The sequence below is a fragment of the Falco naumanni genome, chromosome 6 (genome assembly GCF_017639655.2).
Source record: "Falco naumanni isolate bFalNau1 chromosome 6, bFalNau1.pat, whole genome shotgun sequence".
Lineage (NCBI taxonomy): Eukaryota > Metazoa > Chordata > Aves > Falconiformes > Falconidae > Falco > Falco naumanni.
In genome coordinates, this window is record NC_054059.1 from 23,306,767 (window position 1) to 23,331,431 (window position 24,665).

The window sequence follows — 24,665 nt, forward strand, 5'->3', positions numbered from 1 at the left end:
CCTCAATCTCTCTGTGCTGCGTTGTATTTTGAGTTAGCTGATTATATGCAGTAAGTTATTTGTTTCAGTGTGACCAGTGAAGTCCTGCATGCTACATATTTTCCTCTCAGCTTGCCACAACATAAGCCATAAGCAGCTTGATTATCTGACTTATTACATTCACAATAGTAACAGTACGATCCTAGTAAAAGTGAATCATGGATAAAAACAGTCTCAAAAATAATTTCCTGGGATTTCCTGGGTTTGGTTAGTATTAAGAAAGAGCTCATAATAGCAAGAAAATTAATACTGTGGGGGACCACCAGATGGATGTTTTATTTTTCTGGTAACTAAATATAAACATGTCACAAGCCTTGCCACGAAAAACACAAAAATAGACCAAGCTTAGATAAAACTCTTAAAAAAAAAAAAAACAAACAAAAAGGCACTTTACTTTCCAGGGGGTTAACTTCTTCACGTTTACTGAAGTAGTAGACAATGTAATGAAGGATTATGACAGATACATCATATATCTCACTTTGTAAAAATTTTCTAAAACAAATATCTATTAGTCACACTGAGCTGTCTTACTGATTCTACAGTTCATAATCTGCTGGAGTTCCTCCTCAAATTATAGTATAGAAGGAACAGATTACTGCACAGCTTGACAAGGCTTCTTGCTTACAATGTGAAATAGTTCTACTTGATCCTATAGCAAATCTTTGCCTTTCTTGGAAAGGATTCATGAACTTAAGAATGAAAGGTGGCTTTTTTCAGTTCCAAATACATGGCACAGCACATCCACAGCACCTAAAGGAATATGCACACATGTGATTTTATTGGAGTTTGTTATTTTAACTATTTTATCCAGTTTTCAGTTATTTATTGAAATCAGTATTTTTTATTCACCATAAAAAATGTCTACTCCACTTCCCCATGAAGGCACACAATGGGAAAACAATTTCATTAACCAGGTAACTTTCTTACCTACAAGGAGTAACACCTCAGAAATATCACAGAAAAATACAGGAAATTCAATTGAAAGAAGGGCTTCCTTTATCAGCACTCCATCAGGTGGAGCAGACTATTCCATTTATCTCCAAGTTCTCATATTCCCATTAACGAACACACTTTTAAAAGTGTACACTCTACTGCCTATGAAAATGACTCACGGCCAATATTTCTGAAATATCAGCTAGTCTCAGTGACAGAAATAAATCATGTTTCCATGGATGCTTTCATTTGCAGTTCAAAAGCAAAACACATTTTCCCCCTCATTGTTAAACACGGAGTCTTCCTCCGCTCTTAAAAACAACAGGTTTTGGATCCCTTCTCCCTTCCAGGTCTATGCAGATAGTGTGGTACAAAAACCATTTTATAATCTTATGGAACTAAAAGTTAAAAGCTTTTGATTAATTTTTGCTACAATTCAAGCTGCCAAATAAATCTTCAGAATGATGACACCATTTAAAATCATCTTGATCCAGAACAGACAGAAGCAACAACTGCAATATTGACAATATTCTAGGAAGGCAGACATTACACGTATGTTTTCTGACAACAAAGAAAAAGCAAAAATTCAGGTATTACACTGGGGAAAAAGTTAGCCTGAGACCACAGAGATACCTGAATTTTATTGGCTCCAAAACTGATGAAGTACTTTTACGCTACTATTGTGGCTTTTAGTCTTAATTACAATAAAAATGCCCAATTCAAAAGACACTTATCAAAAGGAGATCTGGGCACACTTACATTTCTCTTGCTGTGCAGTTCTTAGTATTTATTTTTGTCAAGGGTATTTCTCAATGTGGAACTGCATGGCTGACATAAATACCTGTATGTTAGATTTCTAGTTAATTTTCAGTTGTTCCAAGTAATACTAGTTTGTTAAAATTAAGTCGAGAAGCATATCAGAAAAATAAAGTGATTGTTGCAATACACATTTAGCCAAGCAAGCCTATTTAAATTTGCATGCACATAGGGTAATGCTCTCTTTCAGCAGCTCTATCTAAAATGTCTATTGTTTCACTACATTGTGTTTAAACAAGTTCAGCTGTACACTTAGAGGTACAGAGGTATTAATTAATGCACAGACAGCTAGAATCACGTTCACGTTCCAGGTTATATTTTGTCTTTTCCCTGAAATTGATCAATATCTTACAGGGTAGCAGCTCTATAAATAACAAGATCATAAGTCAGATGGAAACTGAGCTGCAGAACAGGCATGCAAGTAAAATAAGTGAAACAGGAGGTGGAGTCACAAGTAAGATTATGCTATTGCCCTGAGAGAGCTGCAAGATACATTTTTTTAAAGCTTTTTACTTCAGAAGCATTCTATGAATTCTTAGTTCGTGTAATTGTGTTGGCTTAGTTAACATGTTTGTAACTGGCCACAAAAAACCCCAAACCCAGCCACGCACACCATACTGTACTAACAAAAAGACATTCACACACAGACCCTCAAGTTTCCTTGACAAAAATATACTTAGGGAGGCATGAAAACCTGTCTTGAAATTCTCACTGCAAACATATTTTCATAGATCTACTGAACCATCTGGCATTCATAGGTTACCGAAAGAAACATTGAAATCATCTCTGAAATTATAGAGAATTGGGCAAGACCTGATCCCTGGAGAACTGTAACCATGAAAGGCAGCAGCTCTGAGAGGGATTTAGTCAACACAATTAAGTCTACCACAACCTCATGGTACCACCTAATCAAAAAGGGTTGACAGTATCTCAACTGTTTTAACATAGAGCAGCAATATGTAAGATTAATAAATGAATAAATAAATAATATAAATGGTAAGGACTGGAGTTTAGTCCAAATTCATTATAGCTTTTAGGAGCCCAAACCTTATTGATCTCAGTGAGCTCACATCTCAGTATTCACTATTCGTAGCGCTACTTAAAATCTGAGAGGAAAGAGAAAATGACTTATGACAAAGAGCTCATCAATCTGTTTAGCAATCAAAAGAAAGATCAAGGAAGATCAAAAGGTGATTTGATTACAGCACAAGTGTCTCAAAGGGAACAAGAGGTGAACAAAAAAAACCCCCTCTGGGTAGGAAAGGGCTCTTTAATACAGTGAAGAAAGCCACAAACATCACTGTCTGAAAGCTGCAGACAAATTCATATGGGAAGGCATGAATTTTTAATAACGAGTTGACAAATCACTCAAACCATCATTGAAGGAAGGAGGGTTTTTTTGGCTTCTTAAAAACAGTGACAAATTTCTCATCTGCCTCCGTCTTCATCAGTAGGCTTGACATAGCACTTCTTTCAGTATGTAAGAATACAAATATATGCCTAATGGGGCAGTAACAATCTGTTAATATTTTAATATAATTTTCAAAGTGAAAAGTTTCTGCTGAAAAAAATAGTTACAATTCATATTTCGTTTGGTTTTTTGATAAACGTTTTCTGCAATCAAGTTTGGGTGTGATAATTTTATGCACAATAGTCCTAAGAGTTCAATGTCTGCAGACAGATAATTTATTCAGTTCAAAAAGTCAAAAGAAAAGGGCTCACATTTTCCCCCAAGATAAAATTTAAAAATATTTGCTTTGAGTACTTGTGGAAGGTAAGAAAAGCAGTGTTTCTGAGAGAAATATAAAAATCTCCATTCCTGCCTCAATCTGTTTCCTGATTGTTTCAACATCTTAGCAGTTTTAAGTGATTCTTTTCCAAACACGTGAACCAGTCCTTTTCTGATTAGCTGAGCTGAAGAAAAAGTGAAAACAATATCTGACTTCTGATTCTGAACAAATTGCCTGTTAATGATTCAGTTCCCGCCACTCTACCTCAGCTCCTACATTTACCAGCAGATCGCTACTCCTGCTACCAGTTCAACTGGCAAATTGCATCACTGCAACGTTTCCAGAATTGTACAGTATTCAGCAGTTAGGAGGACAGACAGGTAAGTCAAGTAACAATTTATCGACATTTTTGATTACTTGCTGCTCCATGGCAGAATCCCAAGCAGAAATAACTAGAAATCATGACACTAATGAAAACCTAAGTATTTAGGATTAGATATTCTAGTGTGACAAACTGTCAACCTCACGTATCTAAAAAAATTGTCCTAATAAACTTCTTTTGACTCTACAGTGCCCAAGTAGTCCACTAAAGAACCACAAGTCATTGATGTTACCAAAGTAGTACAGAACTCCACAGAAACCTTCTATCCTGATAAAGTAAAGCTAGATTGTGGTAATAAAGTTTGGAAGGACATTTTACTAGCTTGTACAACATGGAGGGGACAAGTAGAAAAATTAAGCCAAAAGTCCCTAATTCTAGTAAGGGAGGAGGCATGAACTTTCATACTCATAAGCAAATTTAATTTCTTTGTCTGAACAGTCTCCAGAAAAATCTCAACTACTGTAGAAACTTCATACTTCACTGAATCACAATAACTGTATCAGCTATTAGTTATTGTTGTTGGGGTTTTTTTAATTGTAAAAAGTGTCTACATATTATTTTTTTTATTTTTTTTTACAAATATTTGTGGTATTTCCAAGGTTCTGGAAACATTTTAAAGCATTACTGAACCTGATTTTACAACTAAGTGAATTACCTTAAGTATTATTCAGTTACATGAAAAAAATCTACTTGCATTTGAGTTCAAGTATCATACTATCAATTTAGAAAAACATGTTTTTCATTTAACGTCCTTCTTGCATTTGACATCGGTTATATTACATTACCTATCTAGATAATTCAGGTCCACATAAAATAATTAAAAATGTTTCATCCACAAGTCTAGCTCTTCTTCCAACTAATGAGAAGAATTAATTATTTCAACCTTTCTACTACTTTTGTTACTGTTGCAAAAGCAAAGCCTCATAACACAAATCCAAACAGCCCCCTCTCTGCTCAAAAGCAAGTCCTTACTACTGGCAACCCAGACAGGCTTGTTACTCAACATCAAGATCTACTCCTGCAGCAGCCACTACACACCAAATGTAGCTTCCTAAAGATTAGTTCCAAGCACTCTTTTATTAGTTATCTAAAAACTTTTTTTAAAAACTAGAAAGACACAAAAAATGTTGAACCTTTTTTTTTTTTTTTTCAAATTACTGCAGAACATCCGTTGCAGCAACTAATCCTGCAATAAAGATTGGCTAGTACAAGTAACAGCTTCTGTTGAAATCATCTGGACTATAAGCAGGCAGGAAGAGATTATTGACAGGAGGTATGGCCTTAAGGCTCCTTGTAGTCTATCACACAGCATTAATACACCCTTTGTTACTGATGTGAGAGGGACTGCAACCTTCTTCCAGCCCCCCACCAACATGCATGTAGGCTACAGTATTGAGACACTCAGGGGAACTGACTTCAACTTTGATTTTTTCCCTCTGATAGACCAATTCCTCAGCCTTCAGAAACATATACCACTTCTGTGGATTCAGACAGCATTTGAACTGTTACCTATGGAAATAGAGTCTGCCACAGAAAGCAAAATATACCATGCCAAGCTTGTAAGGTCAACAGAAATTTACAAAACAAGATTTCTTGCAGAAAGTGTCATTTACACAAGATCCTACTGCCTCTTACACTGCTGAAAGATAAACTTGTGTATTTCTAGAAATCATTAGGAATCCTCAGTAGCAGACTGATTGAGTCTACATTTTGACTTCAATGAATCTTGAAAGCCATCAACAAATGACACTAGAAGATTTTTACCTTTTTACTTGCACCTGAATGGAAGAACACTCTTTTTAGTATAGCAAATGTGTGTGCAAGTTTTTCCTGCTGCTTTAGAAACAACTTCTCAGTTGGTCAGTTTTTTTTTAAGACTGGGAAAATTTAGTTTTAATGACCAGAAGACCAATTTTTCTTTGGTTTTGGATGACAGCTACTGAGTACAGATCACTAGAATCATCACACTTTTCATGGTAAAAGTGCTACAGCACAATAGCAAATTTTGATTCTCAGGAAGTCTCTGATCTGCAGAAGTCACATCAACAGCTCAGCTTAAGATCCTCCTATGCTGGTGCCCTCAACAGACACACACATCAATGCCACACATAGAGAGAAGATATGAAGGAGAATATAAAGAAAATGACACATATAACATCTTAATTTTTAGTGAAAATCTCTATTTACATGAACCAAGAAATAAAAACTGCGTTCATGATTTTGGCCTTCAGACAACAGTGTTTAAATACTGTGTTAAATCACAGTACTCTGCCTGAAATACTCTTCACTGTGATCTATTATCAAGCTTGATTTTAGCTACATTTTCAACAGTAAAAAAAGAGAGGTTTTATTTAATTTTATTTCCAAGTAGTGCATGCAATGTATGAAAATGTGTGTACATATTCACATACATATAAACATATATATAAGTGTAAAATATGGAAGGCCTTGGTCATAGTAGAGACCACTTAGAAGAGACCACTAAAGCATTTATTTATCAAATTGAGAATATATTTCATGGGCGAATAATTTATTTCACCAAATTTGAAACAGCTAACAGTCTTTTACCTGTGAAAGATGAGACTCCTGGTAGGAGAGAACACTACAGCAGCCAAATGAACATAACCACTTTTGTTATAAAATTTTCCCTAACAGGTCACAAGTTTGCAGATGATGGGTCTCACAGTTCAAGAGTTACATTACAAATACTACAGAGTAAGATTCTCCTATTAGAGCTGAAACTGCTTTAAGCTTAAGAGAATCAGAACTGAACAACGAACAAGTAGTATCTTTGTAGTATAATGCAGTTACCTCAACTCAATACAAAAACTTCAAGGAGTGTAACTGCAATGGAAATCTATGTTTATGCCAGCATAATCAGATATGACCTGTGGAAGCACTTTTAATTAGAAGAGGAGTCATAGTACCTTGCATAAGGACTTGGACACAAGCTTGTTACATCAGCTTTCTTTTTCACTTCAATTAGATGGTAACATAAACCAGCATTTTTCAAGCTCACCAAATCAAGCAAAAGAGCTTTGCTGTTCAGAAAAAGAACATGGTTGTTGGAATATAAAGCCTGGGAGTAAGATTCACAGTTACGAATATTTTCAGGAACGCATACAAGGCATGCATCTTATTTTAACACATGGACAATAAAGAAAAACACACATGGCCAGCTACTGTTAGAGGTCTTCTACAGTACTTCTACGTCTTCTCAGATTCCACACTGCATTAATAAAGTACGTGTATGCTTAGTACTCACTCAGAGAGGCATAATCATTTGGAAGTTCAGGATACAGTTTGTTTGTATTCTTTTTAGCTGAAAAAGAAAATAAAGTAGCAAGTTATATGATATACTAACATATTGCTTATTTCATATACTACTTTTCTAATACATGTTCAATAGTTACAAAATTATTGCAGTTATCTAAGGAGCAGTACAGAAGAAACAAGTAAGGGCCTTGCCTTATATCCTTGTCCACAGAAATAAATCAAGTTAACAACAAAAGCTGCACAGTAAAGCCTCACTTTCAATGAGAGCACTTAGGTAGACAAGTAACAAACTGTTACAGAGCCAAAACTCTGCTGCCTCTGCTCTACTGGAAGACCTCTACCTATTGAAAGGTAACGACAACCTAAAAGAGAAACTAAGTTTCCTAGAAGCCAGAAGTTTCTAGAAATAAGACTAGCAGTTTCTAGTAGGACTACTGTTTTTACTAAGAAGTTTCATTGAACCATGGGGCTTTTACATATTCAATAAACATGAATGCTTCCTTTGAACTATTACATGCTTCTGTAACTATACATACGCTGTATCTATAGCAAATCTGTCAGTGAGAAAGTTTGTTAATATGAAACAAACAAAACCTTTACCCTTTATCATTCATGGCACTATTCCAACATGCTTCCCAAGGAAGAGTATTAGCAAAATATTTTTAGAGTCAGATACTACTATAATAATTGTGTAACATTCCTTATCTTTAATGCTTTATTTTTATATAGGGAATAAATTAATTATTATCAAAATGTTTTTAACCTGGTGGTGTTGGTCTCACAGCAGGTTTAGGTGGCTCTGGTCTTGATGATGGCCTAGCAGGTGGGTCATTTACCTAAAATATACAAATTTTTTTACAAAAAGTCGTATCAGACCTGGAAGTAGATTGCAACTTCAGAGACTAGAGGTATGTCAAGTTACACTGAAAAACACAAAATAAAATCACTTTCTCTACTGAAACTGTACGAACTTGAGAAACATACTAAAGAACTAGCGACATATGCATGACTGTGAAGTAACTCACTACAGGTTTAACAAAGATAAAGGTAAATGACTGCCTGTAAGTAACATCAGCATCTACAAGAAAACATGTTCTACAGTCTTAGTATTGTATTGTAAATGTGATTGAGTGAAAGACAGAAAAAGCAGGAAAATTATAATATCCACGTCAAACCTAGTATGCTTATTATTTGCAGATTATCTTGATTAGGAATAGTCAAACAAACTTTTCTAATCATCACCTCAGATTTTATTATGCACTATTATAAAAACAAGGGTATACTTTGTTATTCTGGAGGATGCAAAGCAAAATCAATATCATTCATGTCCAAAAGAGCCTACAAGGGCAATACTTGAACGAATGTATTACTCCCATGCAGCATTTGCAATGTGTTCTGCCTTTAAGCATCCAATAGAGATGTTAAGAATGCCACATGAACATCAACATTACTCCTAGCAAGGAACAGTTCAGTAATAGAAAAAGCCTATGTGAAAAAGAGGTGCACAAACCCGTCTTTGTTCCCTTACAGCTTTTCCTGGATTATTTTTTTGCTCTTCATTTTCATATACTTCAGTGAAGGATGCTAGAGTTTCATAAAGATCTTCTGCTTGACCAGGAAAAGGCACATCACCAAGTAAGATTGCGCTAGCACGAATATCCTGTCCATAAAACCTGATACAAAAGAAAAGTATTTGATTATCATTACATTTCAATGTCTAGGTAAATTCATCTCGTGCGAATGTTTCCCCCAGGTCCCTGGCCCTGCATTTTCCTACTGATCTTCTATTGAGAAAAGACAGAACTAGTTCAATGCTGTACATTTGTAATAATAATTAATTGTAGCAAACTTGAATGCCTACCTACCACCTTATTTCAAAATGTTCTTTACGAGTAGTATTTTGCTCCTGGTCATGCAAGTATGCATCAACTAGACCATCTGAAAGCCAATCACAAAGCAAACTGAAGAAACACAGACCACTTTTCAAATCACTGTAATATATTCCTTAATGACATAGCAAAATGCCTTAATGGAAACACGGGAGCCTTAATTTTATGAATGGAGATAGCTAAAAGTTATTAACATGCTGTCATGAAGATCAGTGTTAGCCTTTGCTGCTATTAGCAGAATCAAAGTTTTCATAAACCCAGAACACCGAGTGCCAGATGCTCAGAGACTCCTTATAATTTAAACTTAACAGGCTGCACCAAGGAAGCAGCATTCCATAAGCTGGCTATTTCCTCCAGTTCAGTGGCACTCTACACCAATTCTTTTTTTGTTGTTTGTTTGAAAACAGTATTTCTTATTATGCAGTGCATACCTCAATACATGTCTTCTACAGTACTGTGTTGGGTTTAGATGGCACCGTTTTAGTAAGGGGTAGGAACTGGTAGGGATGAGTAAGAATATGTGAGTGAGACAACTCTGTCAGTGCAAAAGGAGGGTGAGGAGGCACTCCAGGTGCTGGAGCAGAGATTCCCCTGCAGCCCATGGTGAAGACCATGGTGAGGCAGGCTGTCCCCTGCAGCCCATTGAGGTTAACGGTGGAGCAGTTATCCACCTGCAGCCCATGGAGCACCCCATGTCAGAGCAGGTGGATGACCAAAGGAGGCTGTGACCCCATGGGAAGCCTATACTGGAGCAGGCTCCTGGCAGGACCTGTGGAGAGGAGCCCACACAATAGCAGGTTTTCTGTGAGGACCTGTAACGTTGTGGGAGACCCACACTGGAGCAGTCTGTTCCTGGAGGACTGCACCTTGTGGAAAGGACCCACACTGGAACAGTTCATGAAGAACTGCAGGCTATGGAAAGGACCCATGCTGGAGAATTTCACAAAGGACTTTCTCCCGTGAAAGGGACCCCATGCTGGAGCAGGGAAAGAGCGTGAGGAGGAAGGAGCAGCAGAGACGTGTGATGAACTGATCGCAACCCCTATTCCCAGTCCCCCTGTGCTGCTCAGTGGGAGGAAACAGAAGCTGGGAGTGAAGTTGAGCCCAGGAAGATGAGAAGGGTGAGGAGAAGGTGGTGTGGGTTTTTTTTGTTTGTTCTTATTTCTCATTATCCTACTCTCATATTAACTGGCAATAAATTAAATCAATTTCCCCAAGTTGAAGGTTTTTTTGCTCAAGACAGTAATCGGTAAGTGATCTCCCTGCCTTTACTTCAACCCATTGTCATCCTACTTTGTTTCCTCCCATCCTGTTTGGAGGAGTGACAGAGCAGTTTGCTTGGTATCTGCTGAGTAGCCAAGGTCAACCCACCAACATACAATGTCTAAACATTCAGTGTCATCTCAATACCCACTGCAAGATGTCTAAATTGAAGAAAACTTTGTCCCTCAAGAAACTCTAAACTCAGCACAGTATGTTCTGACATCAAACTTTTTCCAAAGTGAATGTGTCCTAGTTAATTTTGCCATTATGCATTCAATGAATGTTGTAGATTTGAAGAGAACTTACTTGCGATTTGTTTCTTTCCTTTCAATTAAACATGTTCCTTCCAGAGATACACCTGCAAACAGTCCTCGAGATTTGCAGTATGTATAGACAGCAGCAGAGCTTCTCAGGGCAACATCCCCTTCTAAGTTTCTAGAAGGAAAAACATTTTGATTGACATTCTTCAATATGGCTTTGCAACATGAACAGCAATTATCTTTTTATTTTAATCCTACCAAAAGTCAGTAAGAGCTTTACTTCCCTCTGTTCTTACAAACTCTACAGAACTTATTCAAGTGGGCCAGACCTGAAATCTATTTTCAGGTCTTGTTTCAGACAGGACCCAGTTCAAGGTAATTTAAATTGTTTGGTAAGGTTTCCTCTGAAGCACAAAACAATGTTGCCTCATGTGAACACTTCACGTTAGAATTTCTCTTGCATTCAGAAGTCTAAAAATGGTTAACCTATGTTATAATAATTTTTTAAAATGTTCTGATTATGTTTGTGGTGACTTGGAACTCTACTCAATATATCCAAATCCTCCTTGAGTTTATGGTGCCCAAAACAGCAAGTAAGGCCTTATCAGACCCCAACAGAATTGGAAGGTTACAAGTTTTATCCTACATATGATCAGAAGATGTTTTCGGTCTGAAAATACCTCAGGCAGGCAGCCAGTCCAGCCTCCTGCTCAAAATGGATACATCAAACTGATATCAGGTTGCTCTGGCCAGTTTTTGAAGACTTCCAACGACATAGATTTCAGACATTCTGAGCAACCTGTGTCAGTGCTCAATTATACTAATGTTGAATTTTTTTTTCTCTCATATACAGTCAGAACCTTCCTTGTTCCAGTTTATGACTAGCATCTCTCACTGTCTTGCCCTGAACGTCAGTAAAGAATCGGTGTCTATCTTCTTGGTGATCCCCTGTTGGGAATGCAGTTCTCTTAGAAGACCTCAAGGTCTTCTCTCCTCCCAGGTTAAATAAGTCTCATTGTTCATGTGCTCTGTGTCGCTGGCCACCTTGATAGCCATTCACTGCATGCAATCAAATTTATAAACACCTTTCTTGTACTGCAGGGCCAGGACTGAGCACAATATTCTAGGCACAGTCTGTGAAGTGTCAAGCAGAGGAAAAATCACTTGCCTTATCTCCTGGTTACAGCTCTGTTGATGCAGTTCCTTACACTGTTCACTGCCTTTCCTGTCAGGATGCACTGCTGGCTCAGCTTACTGTCACCAGGACCCCAGCAACTTCCCAACAGGGCAGCCACCCAGCCTGGCAGGCTCTGCCTATGTAACTGCAGAGGGTTCATCCAACCAAGGGTGCAGAACTCTGCATTTGTCCTTGTTTAGTTTCATGAGGTTTCCTGTTAGATCTCTCTTCTACACTCTCTAGATCCATAGCTCTGAAGGATGGCCATACCCTGCAGTGTATTAGCTGCAACCCCCTGATTCAGTGTCATCCACAAACTTAGAGAGGATATTTTGCATCTGCTCCTCCAGATCACCGATAAAAATATCAAGCAGAGAGGTACAACATGAATCATTTACCACTACTCTTCAGGCCTGATGGTCTGGTTTTTCGCCTGTTCGCTAGTCTGCCCCACCCTGACACTGCGGCCACAATGTCCCAGCTTGGACACAGAGATGTTGCAGAACAGCATACTGAACGCCTTTGAAAGGCAGATGACATTCACTGCTCTCCCTGATCCACAGCTCGCTCTCTCATCTGTGGAATAGGTACCACCTTATCCTTTTATTTTGTCAGGAGAGGTGAAAAACTGCCAGTAAAAACTTAATCATTAAAAAAATAAAAGGCATAAGGAAGCACATGTCCCATGAGCACAGCCTGAGGCAACTGGGCTTGGTCAGCCTGGAGAAGAAAACACTTAGGGGGAATCTAACAGCAGCCTTCAAGTATCTATGAAGAGGCAACCAAGAATATAAAGCCAGGCTCTGTACAGCAGTGTACAGTAGAAAGATAAAAAGCTATGGACATGAATTGAAATGAGAAATGTTTTGACTGGATTTAAGGCAAAACTTCTTACCATGAGGACAGCTGAACAGTAGAGCATGTTGCCCAGAGAGCCTAAGCAGTCTCCATCTCTGGAGGTTTTCAAGACTCACTGAAATAAAGGCCTGAGCAACTTGATCTTAAGTCGCAACAGACCTTACTTTGAGCAGGAGGCTGGAGTAGAAATCTGATAAGGTCCCTTCCAACTTAAATTATCCTATGATTATATCATCTCATCCAACAAAGCAAGCTAACTTTACCACTTCAGGTTTAAAAGTAATTATTTGGTGTATTTTATTTACTATCAGGCAGCCCTGCACAGACCCATAGGTTAATGGGAATAATAGGTTAGTCGGGCACAGTAGCACCCGTGCTCTTTATTAAGCCTGGCCAAGCAGTCTCCTGTCTCCTGAAAAAAAAAGACTAAACCTCAGAACACTTTCCTTCTTCTAATAAATGTCTTTATCAGGAAAGTGGAAAAAAACAAAAAAAAAGGCAACAACTGACTGAAAAGGTGTAAACTACAGAAACAATATGGTCCAGTCAACATACAGGTTGCCCAGGTTGTTTTGTAACATATCCAAAAAAGCCACATCAATACCTATGTATAGCTTTAAAAGCTATCTTCCATATTTAATTCTACCACATATATATATCTACCCTATATTAGGAAGCATTTTACTCACCTCCCCAGAGGTCCAATTGCCACAGTAAGATTTCCTCCAAGTGTAAGATTCCCTCCTTTGGCAAAAGCTTCTACTGCTCTTTCATGATTCAGTATTATCACTAAGTCTGAAACCTATAAAATATCAAATAAAAATACTACGCTTTTTAAAGACGACCGTTAGAATGGCACAGGATTTTGCAGGAAAACAGGTGGGAGTATCGAAGGTATTCCTTTCAGCAGATGAAAACTAGCTCCAGATTTATCAAGGGTTTAGTTCAAAGAGAATCTCTCATTCTCTCAGACAGTTACTTCATTTCTTGTAAAAGTTTCTTTTGAAACAGTTTGATTCTTTTTCTGCAAGGTATTTTGAAACATTTTAAATCAAATTTGACTGAATTTTTTTTCAAGTGCTGATATGGTCAGTATGTGATAAACAACAGCTGCAACAGAAACCCTATTTTAATTCAAAATTTCCTAATTAATCGATTTTTATATTTGACACCTTTTTCAAACAGTTACGAAGGCATTTTCAGATGTGAAGAGGGATCACAGAAAATAATTTTGATCCTTCCATAATTGAATTAATAACAGCAAGACAAAACTTAGTAAACAGAAATTATTAATAGTAATAAAACTCTCCTAATACTCTTTTCCCAAACTAGGAAGCATTTCAAAGACTGAAAAAGTCTTTCAAACACAGGCATGATCCTCTAAAGATCACTCTGTCTTACCTCAAAGCTCAGTAAACACACTACACGTATTAAACAAAATAAAAATACTGCATCAGTACTAGCCTGTTCGACAGAGTAGATTACACTTCTGTAGCTTACTGTGATAGATTATCTTTTCAACAAAATCTTGACTACCCAAGGACTATTGTGCTTATCTTTCATCTGAAGGACTTGAACGGAAAGCCAGGTTCAGAAAAAACTTTCAACTTACCCCAAATTCCAAACAGTGATAGCAGGGAATAGAAGAGGAAATACCAGATTATTTGCAAATTAAGGCTGGCCCAAAAGTATTACACATAGTGTAAGAGAGGCCGTTGTTATCATCCCCCTGGTAACCTCCACCCCATCCCAAACAAAACATGGTTGATGAGCACTTTCTAAATCATCCAGGGATGGAGAGAAAATTTCATTCAGGATGCTGCTACCTCCCCTTACCCACAGCTAAAGCTAAATAAATCCATAGTAGGAAAACCTTCAAGGAAAACATTTAGATAAAATTAGAGACCAATTTTAAAATTCAATTACCAAGTTGTTTACTATGACTTCTGAAATCTGTGATTTCCTTCTTGTTGTGTAAAACTGCCCATAAGTACTGCCACAACTATGCCAACTATAACCTCTCCTACAGGAATAAAATTCAGCCCGTTTCTAGAAGGTTTAAGTTTATATATGACTAAAAGAATGCTGATATTGGACTCTTGGCTCCCAAGCCACTTAGTTATTTCTGAACAGCATCTCTTGTCTAGAACTAAGTAAGATTGTATTATAATAGTGCCAGCAAGGAAACAGTGTTTTGTATGCTGACCAAAATTTCCAGTGAAGGGCACAACATTGCTCAGAAAAAACCACCCTCTCAGCAATAGCTTCTGTACTGAAATTATTGAATTATCAATAGTAAGTGCTTACATTATCTAAAATATCAGATAGAGATGACTAAAGTTTAATAATCAGAGCATGTGAAGAGTCTGTTTCATTGTCATAAAAGCAAAAGAAACCCAAACAAACCCTGGGCCTCAAACTCAATGTTTTGTAATGCATTCAGATCCTGTAGTCAGGAAAACCAAAGAAAAACCCTTACAAAAATTAATATTTTTGCATTCACAGCATCCTTCAAAAAGCGCATAGCAATAATGCCTGAGCTCACACAGTGAGCAATAACAAGACAATAAAATACTGATCCGTTGCTCATTATGTGAGTGCCACCTGACTGGCTGTCAGGACAGGGATAGCTGGTTAGTGGTAGGAGACACACTGGGGGCTGGTGTGGACCACCCCGATCAGCTATGCATGGATTCTGCTGAAGAGCTGAACACCCACAGCAAGAGAACTTGATGGCAGCATACTGTTACTTTGATTTTCTCTGGGAATCAGAACAGAAGCTGAACAGAAAGAAAAAAGGACAGGACTGAAGGCTAGGTGGGAAACAGGAGAAGCAAACAAGGGTGAAGGAGCTGTGAGGAAGAAGAGACGAGAAACAGAGGAAAAACACTGTCAGGGCTCAGATCAATAGTATTTCTCCGAACAGGCTGAGAATCCCATACTTAAACCATTTCTGCTGGCTGAAGAATGGCTTATTTTCTGTAGCATTCCTTCAGAGGAGGCACCATCAGTTTTGGTGCTTCCAGACAGAAGGGTGAACTCACAAGTTTGAGTGGGAAATGCAGGGGGTACAATAACATTAGCTAGGCTTCATTCTACTCCACCTTCAATTCTTTCACTGTTTTTTTGCAAGATGGAGTCCTCTTTAACAAAGCATTCGATACAGTATGAAGCACAGGATATTTTTAATTAGCTCCAGTTGGATTTTATGTGAACAACTACAGGAAGCTTTCCATCAGGGAAAAACTCAGTCTGCTGGAAGTGAGAAATTGAGGAAATAGCTGTTATGTCACTTCATTTAAATCTTTCCAAGCAATTAGACTGATAGTATCAAACCCCTTATTTTGTTTGTCTTGTATAAATGATTTCTATAATAGCTTTTTTTTACACAAATATTCTGCTACTTCCCCAACTTTTAGATCTTTGTCAATGCATTTTAAATTCTTGCAAAAAAGTTACCAACAAGTATTTCAAACGCAAAATTGTACCTCAATTCCAATTTCAAATCCACCACCAAGGCCAGCAATTCCTATTGCAGAAGGAGCAGACCAGGCTGTCAGGCAAAACAAGACAAATACACATATTTTTTACCATGTTACAAGAAATACTAATTTTATTATTACAGTAGAAAAGTGCTAACAAATTCTCTATTTAAAACTATGTTCAAACCCACTACAATGGAATCACATAACTATACTGGTTTATCCCACAAGAAGGAATTAAGGAATACAAGCTTTCATGATCTAAACAAGTCTTTGTTACAAATAATTTATCATAGTTGTCCACATTGGATATAATTCATTCTTCTAATGAGTTTTAAACTACATGCTTTTAGATTTTGTCTTTTTCTGCAAAGATACTGAAAGCATTTATATCTGGTCAAAAGTAGGTATAAAATTTTGAAAACAGCTTTCAAGCCAGACATTGTCATCTACTGGCTTGATTCCTGACACAACTCGTTTTATGCTATGAAAATAAACTATAATGAAATTTTCTTTTCATTCTCCCATGAAGTACAAAAGGAAAACATCCACTTACTTCCATTAGGAAGACGAGCTAATACAATTCCACTTCCACCTCGAGCTGTCACCAAAAATCCAGCTTTGATAACGGACAAAACTGCAAGGCCTTTGGCTTTTGCTATCACATGAGCTGAAACAGCAAAAGCATTTATTCAAGATCTTGCAAGAGAAGTTCTAAGAGAAGGGAAAATAAAACTCTACATTTAACAATCTTGAACATATGAGTCAAATAACTGAAGCAAAAGCTTAAAGAAAACTGCAAAAAACCTGAACTGATTATGATGACTACTCCACAGTCAATCACAAAGCTAATCACAAGTCACATCAGCCTGCACTGATCTCCACATCATCACAACTGCTTCACCTATTCCAGTTAGCTCATACTGAATTAGTTTGCTTATTGCCACAAACGCTGTATATGAGTACCTTTAACAAGATAAACAGGCAGTGAATAGTTGACATCCACGTCTCTACAGTTTTTTGCAGGAGGGGAGTCTGAATTTAAATCACAGTGACACACAGCAGCCTAATCAGCTTATACCATTAGACAATGTTTGTGGCAAATAGTGTCATCATCCTGCAAGTCTCATTACAAACCTTCTGGTACATAACAGTTATAAATTCCAAGCCACAAACAGCAACACCAGATGAAGGAAGATACTAGGAAAAACACAGTATAACAATTGCAAAAATAAAGATGACAGCAGCAAATGAGAGTACTTAATTACTATCATAGGAGAAATATACCCTCATCTCTTTCTTTCAACTTATTTTCATCTAGCTAATTCTAATAAACACAGATATTCAAGAATTAGAGCTACTATTCCAGGTTTTCTCTTAAGAACAGATATTCACAGGGTGAGCATGTCCATCCACCGCTCAGGGAAGCCTTTCTGTGCAGATACCCTGTGGCTGTTAACGTGCAAAAGATCTCTCCCAGTAAGTAATGTCTGCCTAGAGCACAGCAAACTGAACCCCTTCCAAAATGTTTTCACAAGTTATAGCACCCCAGATCTTCATTCCTCTCTATGTTATGGTCAGTGAAAACAGAGGGAATTGGTAGAGAGACCATGAGTGCAACACAGGGGAGTGCTGGAGGTTTTAGCTGAATAAAAACATTTTCTTTACTCACGAGGTATGATTTTATCAGGTCCATTTCTGGAAGTTATTTCTGTAAATTCTCGTAATATTTTGGCTGCCTTTTTAGCTTCTGACTTCAGGTTGGAAGGTATAGGGTTATTCACTGTAAAACACAAAAGAAATAAGAAATTGTATCTATGGTCAGTTCAGGATAGCTTACATAAAAATAAAACAGTGTAATTTAGATGGGAAAAGTGATTTTTTACAAATAGAGAGTAACCCAAACAAACGGCAAAACAGCAAATGTAAGTAATGATCTTCTGCATCAGATCCACATTTTGTCTCTGATTGCTGTAACAGAAGACACCACTAAGGAAGAGCACACAAGCCCAGTTCTGTTCTGCAATCTGTTCCTGTTGTACTTCCTAAGAATCCACACTGGTTAACAGCAAGGATATTGGAGATACATCCTCAGTTGTTCCTGTCACTATTTATTTATTGGCTTATTGCATACGAATTTGTCTAATAACTTCTCAAACCTGCTGATACTCTTTGCCTCCAGAATTCCTGCAGCAGTGGTTCACTACCTGCTACTTAAAGAATACTTGATCTATTCAAAATTATCTAGTAGTTACAGCAAATGCCTGCTTGTTCAAATCTCATGAATTCTGGTGAACAGCTACTGCATTCAACTTATCCACTACCTTCATACTCTTACAAATAGCCACAGCCCTGCACAGCCTTATCCAGTTCTTCAGGAGTCCCAGCTTTCTTATCTCAAGGTAGGCACCATCACTCTGATCACTCTAATTGCTCTTCTCTGTACCACCACAAACTCTGCTGTCCTTCAAAATGGTAACTGTTGACCAATGAACACCAAAAGGCTACCATCTCTTCAGACTTCTCTTACAGAGCTAAACTTGCAGCATGTTCTGAAAGTGAATAAAATTCTGTTTCAGACCAAGAAGTTTCCTTTAGAAATCTGCTTCCTGCTGAAGGGCTTATAATTTTTTTTCTCTCCAGTGTGATGCAGCATAATCACCTCTGTAGATTTTGACTGAAGAAAAAGCAGGTATTAGGGACAGATTATATTTGCTTTATAAAGTTGTAAACTACAGTAGAAAACACAAAAAAAAAATCCTGAAATTTACCCTCCAAATCCACAAGATCATAAATTCTACAGAAGACTGCTGTCACTAATAACTACTGAACAGAATATAAGATATTCATGTTCTGCAACAGTATAAGTATCACTTTATGTATGTATAGTAATGTTTCACCTCTAGATTTGCAAAAAGAGGCCTTAGTGTAGATAAAAAGGTATGAGTTAGCCTTAATTTCTACATCTACTAAACCCCCTCAAAGCTATCACTTAAATTATTCTTGTTTTCCTGTCTGGACATACCAACACCCACCATTTCCAAGTTTATCAGCAACAAATTGTCCCAGTAACACATGAATATATTGTCAGACCAAAGAGGCATCTAGCCTCATGCCGTGTCCCTGAAAAGAATTAGCAACAGCATATCCATAAAATTCCACTGTTCTTAAAATCACAAAAAACATAGAAAAGACCACGCAATGAGAAAAAACTCAGTTAAAAGTGGCCTCATTTTTAAAATTGGTGTTCCCTGAATATTCATTCACCTCTTCACTCTGGGCAACATTCCCACCCATAACCAAGAAGGTGCGATTAAATCAATGAAGCTTGGACAGCAATTCAGCTCAGAGTAAGTGAAATGTTCAGCGGCAAGTCAGCCAAGTTTCTGTCCAGGCTCCACTGACTAGAATAAGAATTACACCTCTACTTTTCACAGTGAAGTATATTCTTTTAGTATGTTCTCCAAGGAAGAAGGAAGATTCCCAGAATATGAGATTTTGACAGCTGAGTCTCTGAACTAATTACCCTGTGAAAGCTTCCAGCAACATTCGGCTTTGGTGAAAATGCAGCAGGTTTAACATTGGAGAGTTTGAAGTGACAGCAGGCATCACAAGGTTGTGCAGAAATACCAGTCTCTCTGGGAACAGGAGAAAACCGACGCAAAATGCAAAAAGAAAAAAATGCAAAAGAGTCTAAACTCTATTGCAGGAACAGAGAGACGACACACTAATTCTATCTCTTAATTATCCCTTCTGTTTTCAGAAAGCTAAGATGACGGCCAAATCCCTATGTGTGAAAGCGCAGGGGAAGGTGAAGCTCTAAGACCTAAGGACCTTCTGAAAAAGCTATTGGCATGTGCATTGTCTCTGACTGTTATGGCACTAAAACTGTAAGCCAGCTTGCAGGAGTTTTGAATGTGTGTTTCTTCCTTGGTTGGTCAGGCTGGAACCTGGCTACGCAGTCACAGCGAGATGAAGAGACCAATGTAACTCAAACAAAACATGAACAGACAATTGCTTTTGGTAGATCAACAAACCAGGCTGGAGTAAATGTCTCCATTACTTCTGTGGTTTGTACTTGACATTTCATTTTCAAGGTCAGAGGGGAAACATTACGAGCATGTTGTAAGAGAAAAACAGGAAGATTTTTGCTTTTGTGTGGAGATATATTGTGGTAGTCACAAAAAGCATGTTGCAACACCATTCTTCTCAAAAAGGCATGAATAGTATGCTTTTAGCATGTTATAACTTACAATTAACATTGTAACACACAGTGCATGCCCATTTGCATATCAAGTGAACACTTTTGTATGAAGGTTTTCACTTAAACTATTTTCTATGTCTAGAGGTCTTGATTTTGTGGAGGGTCACCTACCCAGTCTACCCAAGACACACATTTCTTGGTACTTAATTATTCTTATGGTTCAATATGATTTAAAGTGGAAGATAAGCTTCATTTTAACTGTGGTCATATAGACAGTTACATGCCTGACCTTGCAGGACTCCTGGCAAAGTGATCAAGACAATGAAAATAAGACGTGTACAGCAGAGATAAAAAACATTGAGAAGATAAAAACTTTACGTAGCAAAAGCAAGCATTATCCAGGTTCTAGATTAGAGAGAAATAAAAATCTTCTCCTCTCATTCTCTTCTTCCTTATCTTTGTATGCATTCCTTCCTCCCCTTTGCTTCTCTTTGGGCAATCTCAGAATTTGGAGGAAAACCTCCAATTCATACTTCTTATTACTAAAAAGGGGGAAAAAACCACAAGCTATATTTCAAGCAGATAAGAAGATAAATCCCTTAGCAAAGTCCATTGAAAAATCATGGGATGCTTTCAGACCTAAAAGTCTGCAAACAAAAAGAGATCAGTAAAAACACTGGGAAAAAAATAATTGCTTTACAGTTTTCATATGCATTTTCAGATTCAGAATTGCTTCAGAAAGATTTGATGGTTTACCAGAAGACAGTGTGTGCATGTTTATGTGCACGTAGGAGTTCCTGTTTCATTGAAGACAATTCAAAGCTGAACTTCATGAGCCAGCAAAAGTAATAGTTACCACCTCACTGTTCCTTCAACTCTCAATACATAACTGGTTTCAAAATCAGGTTTTGGTTGCAGCTTAGGGCAGGAGGAAGAATGTCAAAGTAACCCTTTTCGGTGTTTACTTCGAAAGTTTCACAAGATACCTAGGAAGACTCAATGACTTCCCGACCTCACTTATTTTTTATCCTGTTGTTGCTATTTAGGATGATATTAAGAAGTTTTTTTGGCTGGGTTGGGGTTTTGGGTTTTTTTGTTTGTTTGTTTTTTGTTTGTTCGGTTGGTTTTTTTTGTTACAATGAGGATGGTGTTATTATGAACAAGGTGCCCAGGTAAACGGCACATGACCCATTCCTGGAAACATTCAAGGTCATGTTGGACAGGGCTCTGAACAACCTGATCTAGCTGAAGATGCTCCTGCTCATTGCAGGGGGGTTGGATTAGATGACCTTTAAAGGTCCCTTCCAACCGAAACTATTCTATGATTTATCTGCGCTAGAACTCGAAACATGGTATTCCCAAATGCAAATTTTGCACAGAAAAACGGTGTTACTCAAGCAAACTGAAAATTATGTATTTCCCCTCCAATCCCTCTAAAAGGGTATATTTTTTTGTGCCAAAGGGGGGTTCCTTTATCAGTATTGATTAGGAGAGATGGAGAGAGATCCCTCATCCAGCTGTACACTGCAACAGTATGCACAAGAATAACCTAACTTCCCATCCTCAAAATCACGGCAGAAACTTCATTTTCTCTCTGTGTTATTTGTTTCCTACATCAATATTGTTTCTGCATTCCCTGGGTATCTACATGCATTCACACTTCCATTGTCCCTTGCTTCTTCCCTTCCTGCCACAGACTGAAGCAATGCAGGATTATTTTGCCGGACTAAAAGAGCGGGAGGGATTTGACAACATTCTGCCAGTTACTTTGCCTGGAGCCAGATTTGTGTGCTTTCAGAAGTGGGCTAAGAAATGGGTGGTATTTCTAAAGCACAGTAGAAATACATAGGGGAAAAGAGAGAAGGAAAAAGGGAAGAGGTTGAACACACTGCCACCTGAAGAGCTCAAAGCTACACCTCATAAAGAAGGGTTACAAAGTAAGATGACTTGCATCCAGACTTTAATTTAGACAGCAACAGGTATGAAAATTAAAGTGACCTTAATTGGCAAGCAAGCATTGCACAGAAAAGGTTTAGTAACAATGGACAGTATCAACAAGCCAACTGATTAACACTTCAGTTGCTGAAAACCGCCACAGTTACTCAAAGTGGCTACCATATGATTCTTTCCAGAGTGGCTCATTTTGAGTTCCTTTACTTACTTCTAGAATGTTACACAGTTACTAAGGAACTGGCAGGATGCCTACAGGGGTCTTGAGGAACTGATGACAAAACAAGTCCACACCCTAATCTTAATTATGTATAATATGATGCTTGGTGAAGCTCAGCTAGACTCCCATTTTGCTAATATTACTAGAGCCATAGCAAAAGAAATGTAGTATTTTTGTCACTAAGGAACGGGAGAGATTTGGCTCTCCCTCTTTGGCTATGCCACATGAGATTTTGTTGACAGAATTCAAGTTCAAATAAGGACACAGGCAACAATCAACACTAAAAATGCCAAGTTTAATGGTTAGCTATGTAGCATGGGTGAGGCCTCACTCTTACTATTAAATTTTAGATCAATCTGCTCTGTAAAACTTTGTCCAAAGGCAAAGCACATAATGCTTTTTCAGTAAAAACCTAGTAAGTAGAAAATTGCACAAATATGCCAAAGAATTAATATCTAGCTATTTACATTTTTACGGAGAAAAAAAAGAGAAGTACAGGGAGGTTTGCACTATGAAATGGTGGTATCTGTCTCAAAATACGATAGAAATAAAATTGCTAAAGATTATAGTTAAGGTTAGGGACAAAGTTGTGTTTGTATGTACTTTAATCAGACCAATTTTAAAACAGACAACCAGAAGTGGAATTTCTGTGACATCAAAAACGGTTTAAACTTCTCTTCACCTATCAAATTGTCCTCCCTCTCCCTCAAGCTTACTTTAGTATTTGAACTGTAAAATTATTTTCATAAAAACCGATTTAATATTGCAAGTCTATTGAACAGATGTTGTAGAAATATCTGATTTTAATAAAAATACTGTTTGAAATCTTTAGAAATAAGCAGAAGTTCCATGTTCCATTTACCCCTTCAAGAACACAAGGAACAATCCTGTAGCACTGTCTTCACTATTAGCTTTTAAGTATGCATCTATAATTGTCTGTTTTGTATTCAAGTAATGCTCAGGAAAGAGGTAACCAGGAGCAATACGACAGTAGTATCTATCAGGAGGATACACTGACTGATGTATTTGGAATGCCATGACCAGCAAATGCCCAGCTGGGAGCAAGCTTCATTTGGACTCCTGCTTGTTGTTGAAAGAAGAAGATATTGAGCATATGTGAGTCAGCAAACACAAACCCCATGGGGGAATATCACACGAAAATTGATTAACTGCTTAATTTGTAAGCTGATGAGGCAAGTGCGTCAGCCTCTAATTTACATTCTGACTAACAGTAATAATGTGTTGGCTGAACATTTGGTGAAATTATCTGAGCAAGGTGTAATAAAGAATAAATAAAGCCTTTTTACTTAAAAGCTCTAACTAATTCTGATATAATCAAAATGCTGCTGAATATGAACAGATGAAATAAAGCGTGGTGGCGTTATGAGAACCTGAACATCAAGAGTACAGTTTCAAAGAAGGTCGATGGTACAGTGGAGAAAAAGCCTCATATGCAGATTTCAGATATATATGTTGCACATGTATGTATGAGCTTTGAAGTATTTGGTGGAAGGCAGTTTGGGGCTTTTTTGGTTACAAAAGGGAGAAAAAACAATGGCAAATACCTTTTACAAGGCTCAGTAATTCAGCCTTCGCTTTCACTTCACTGAAAAGCACAGAAACAGCACAAGAATACATTAAAGCATCACTGATTTGCAAATACCCATGGTTAAAGCAGCAACATCAATACTGAAAAGCTTGTATGAACAGAGAACATTCAAAATTATGATTAAGAACATTCACAAACATGAGAACTAGCCCAGTCAAAGAAGAACATCTAATGAGAAAGAAAAACCTGAAAAGCAAGACATTGCAGTGTTGGAAAAGAGCCTAAACAAGATATTTCAATTCAGAATTACAGCTGAATGCAATTTTGGTTTCAGAAATGTGTAACATTGTGGTACTGTGGTAGCCAGCGTTAGCCTTGGGATCCATCTGGTACTTGGAATTCCTAGAACGACATGTGAGACGTTGTTTCAAAACTATTTTACCTAACTTAAGAAAAAAGTAGCATTGAGTTATGCCAGGGTACAAGTAGGACAGCAGGAACTACACGGCCTTGCAGAGTTGGCAGCTGAGCTGTACTGGAAGACTACTGTGTGCTTTCACAACCTTAAAGATTTTTGTAAATTAGCGTAACTACTCTTTCCTCCTTCCCTACCCTGGATAACAAGAAGTTTACTGGA

At 37.6% G+C, this 24,665-nt stretch overlaps 1 protein-coding gene across 2 annotated transcripts in view; it reads right to left on the reverse strand.

The window, feature by feature from the left end:
• The window catches only part of SH3YL1 (SH3 and SYLF domain containing 1), a 49,853-nt gene that overhangs the window by 19,929 nt on the left and 5,259 nt on the right, over nucleotides 1-24,665 (reverse strand). Inside the window, exons 2-9 of one of the 2 annotated variants that reach the window (XM_040599245.1) lie at nucleotides 17,778-17,888; nucleotides 16,662-16,775; nucleotides 16,112-16,176; nucleotides 13,313-13,425; nucleotides 10,635-10,763; nucleotides 8,687-8,849; nucleotides 7,940-8,012; nucleotides 7,166-7,222 (exon numbers count right to left, since the gene is read on the reverse strand). In XM_040599245.1, coding sequence (XP_040455179.1) covers nucleotides 7,166-7,222; nucleotides 7,940-8,012; nucleotides 8,687-8,849; nucleotides 10,635-10,763; nucleotides 13,313-13,425; nucleotides 16,112-16,176; nucleotides 16,662-16,775; nucleotides 17,778-17,888 — 825 coding nt within the window. The remainder of the gene's footprint in view (nucleotides 1-7,165; nucleotides 7,223-7,939; nucleotides 8,013-8,686; nucleotides 8,850-10,634; nucleotides 10,764-13,312; nucleotides 13,426-16,111; nucleotides 16,177-16,661; nucleotides 16,776-17,777; nucleotides 17,889-24,665) is intronic. The other variant, XM_040599246.1, reaches the window with a different exon arrangement.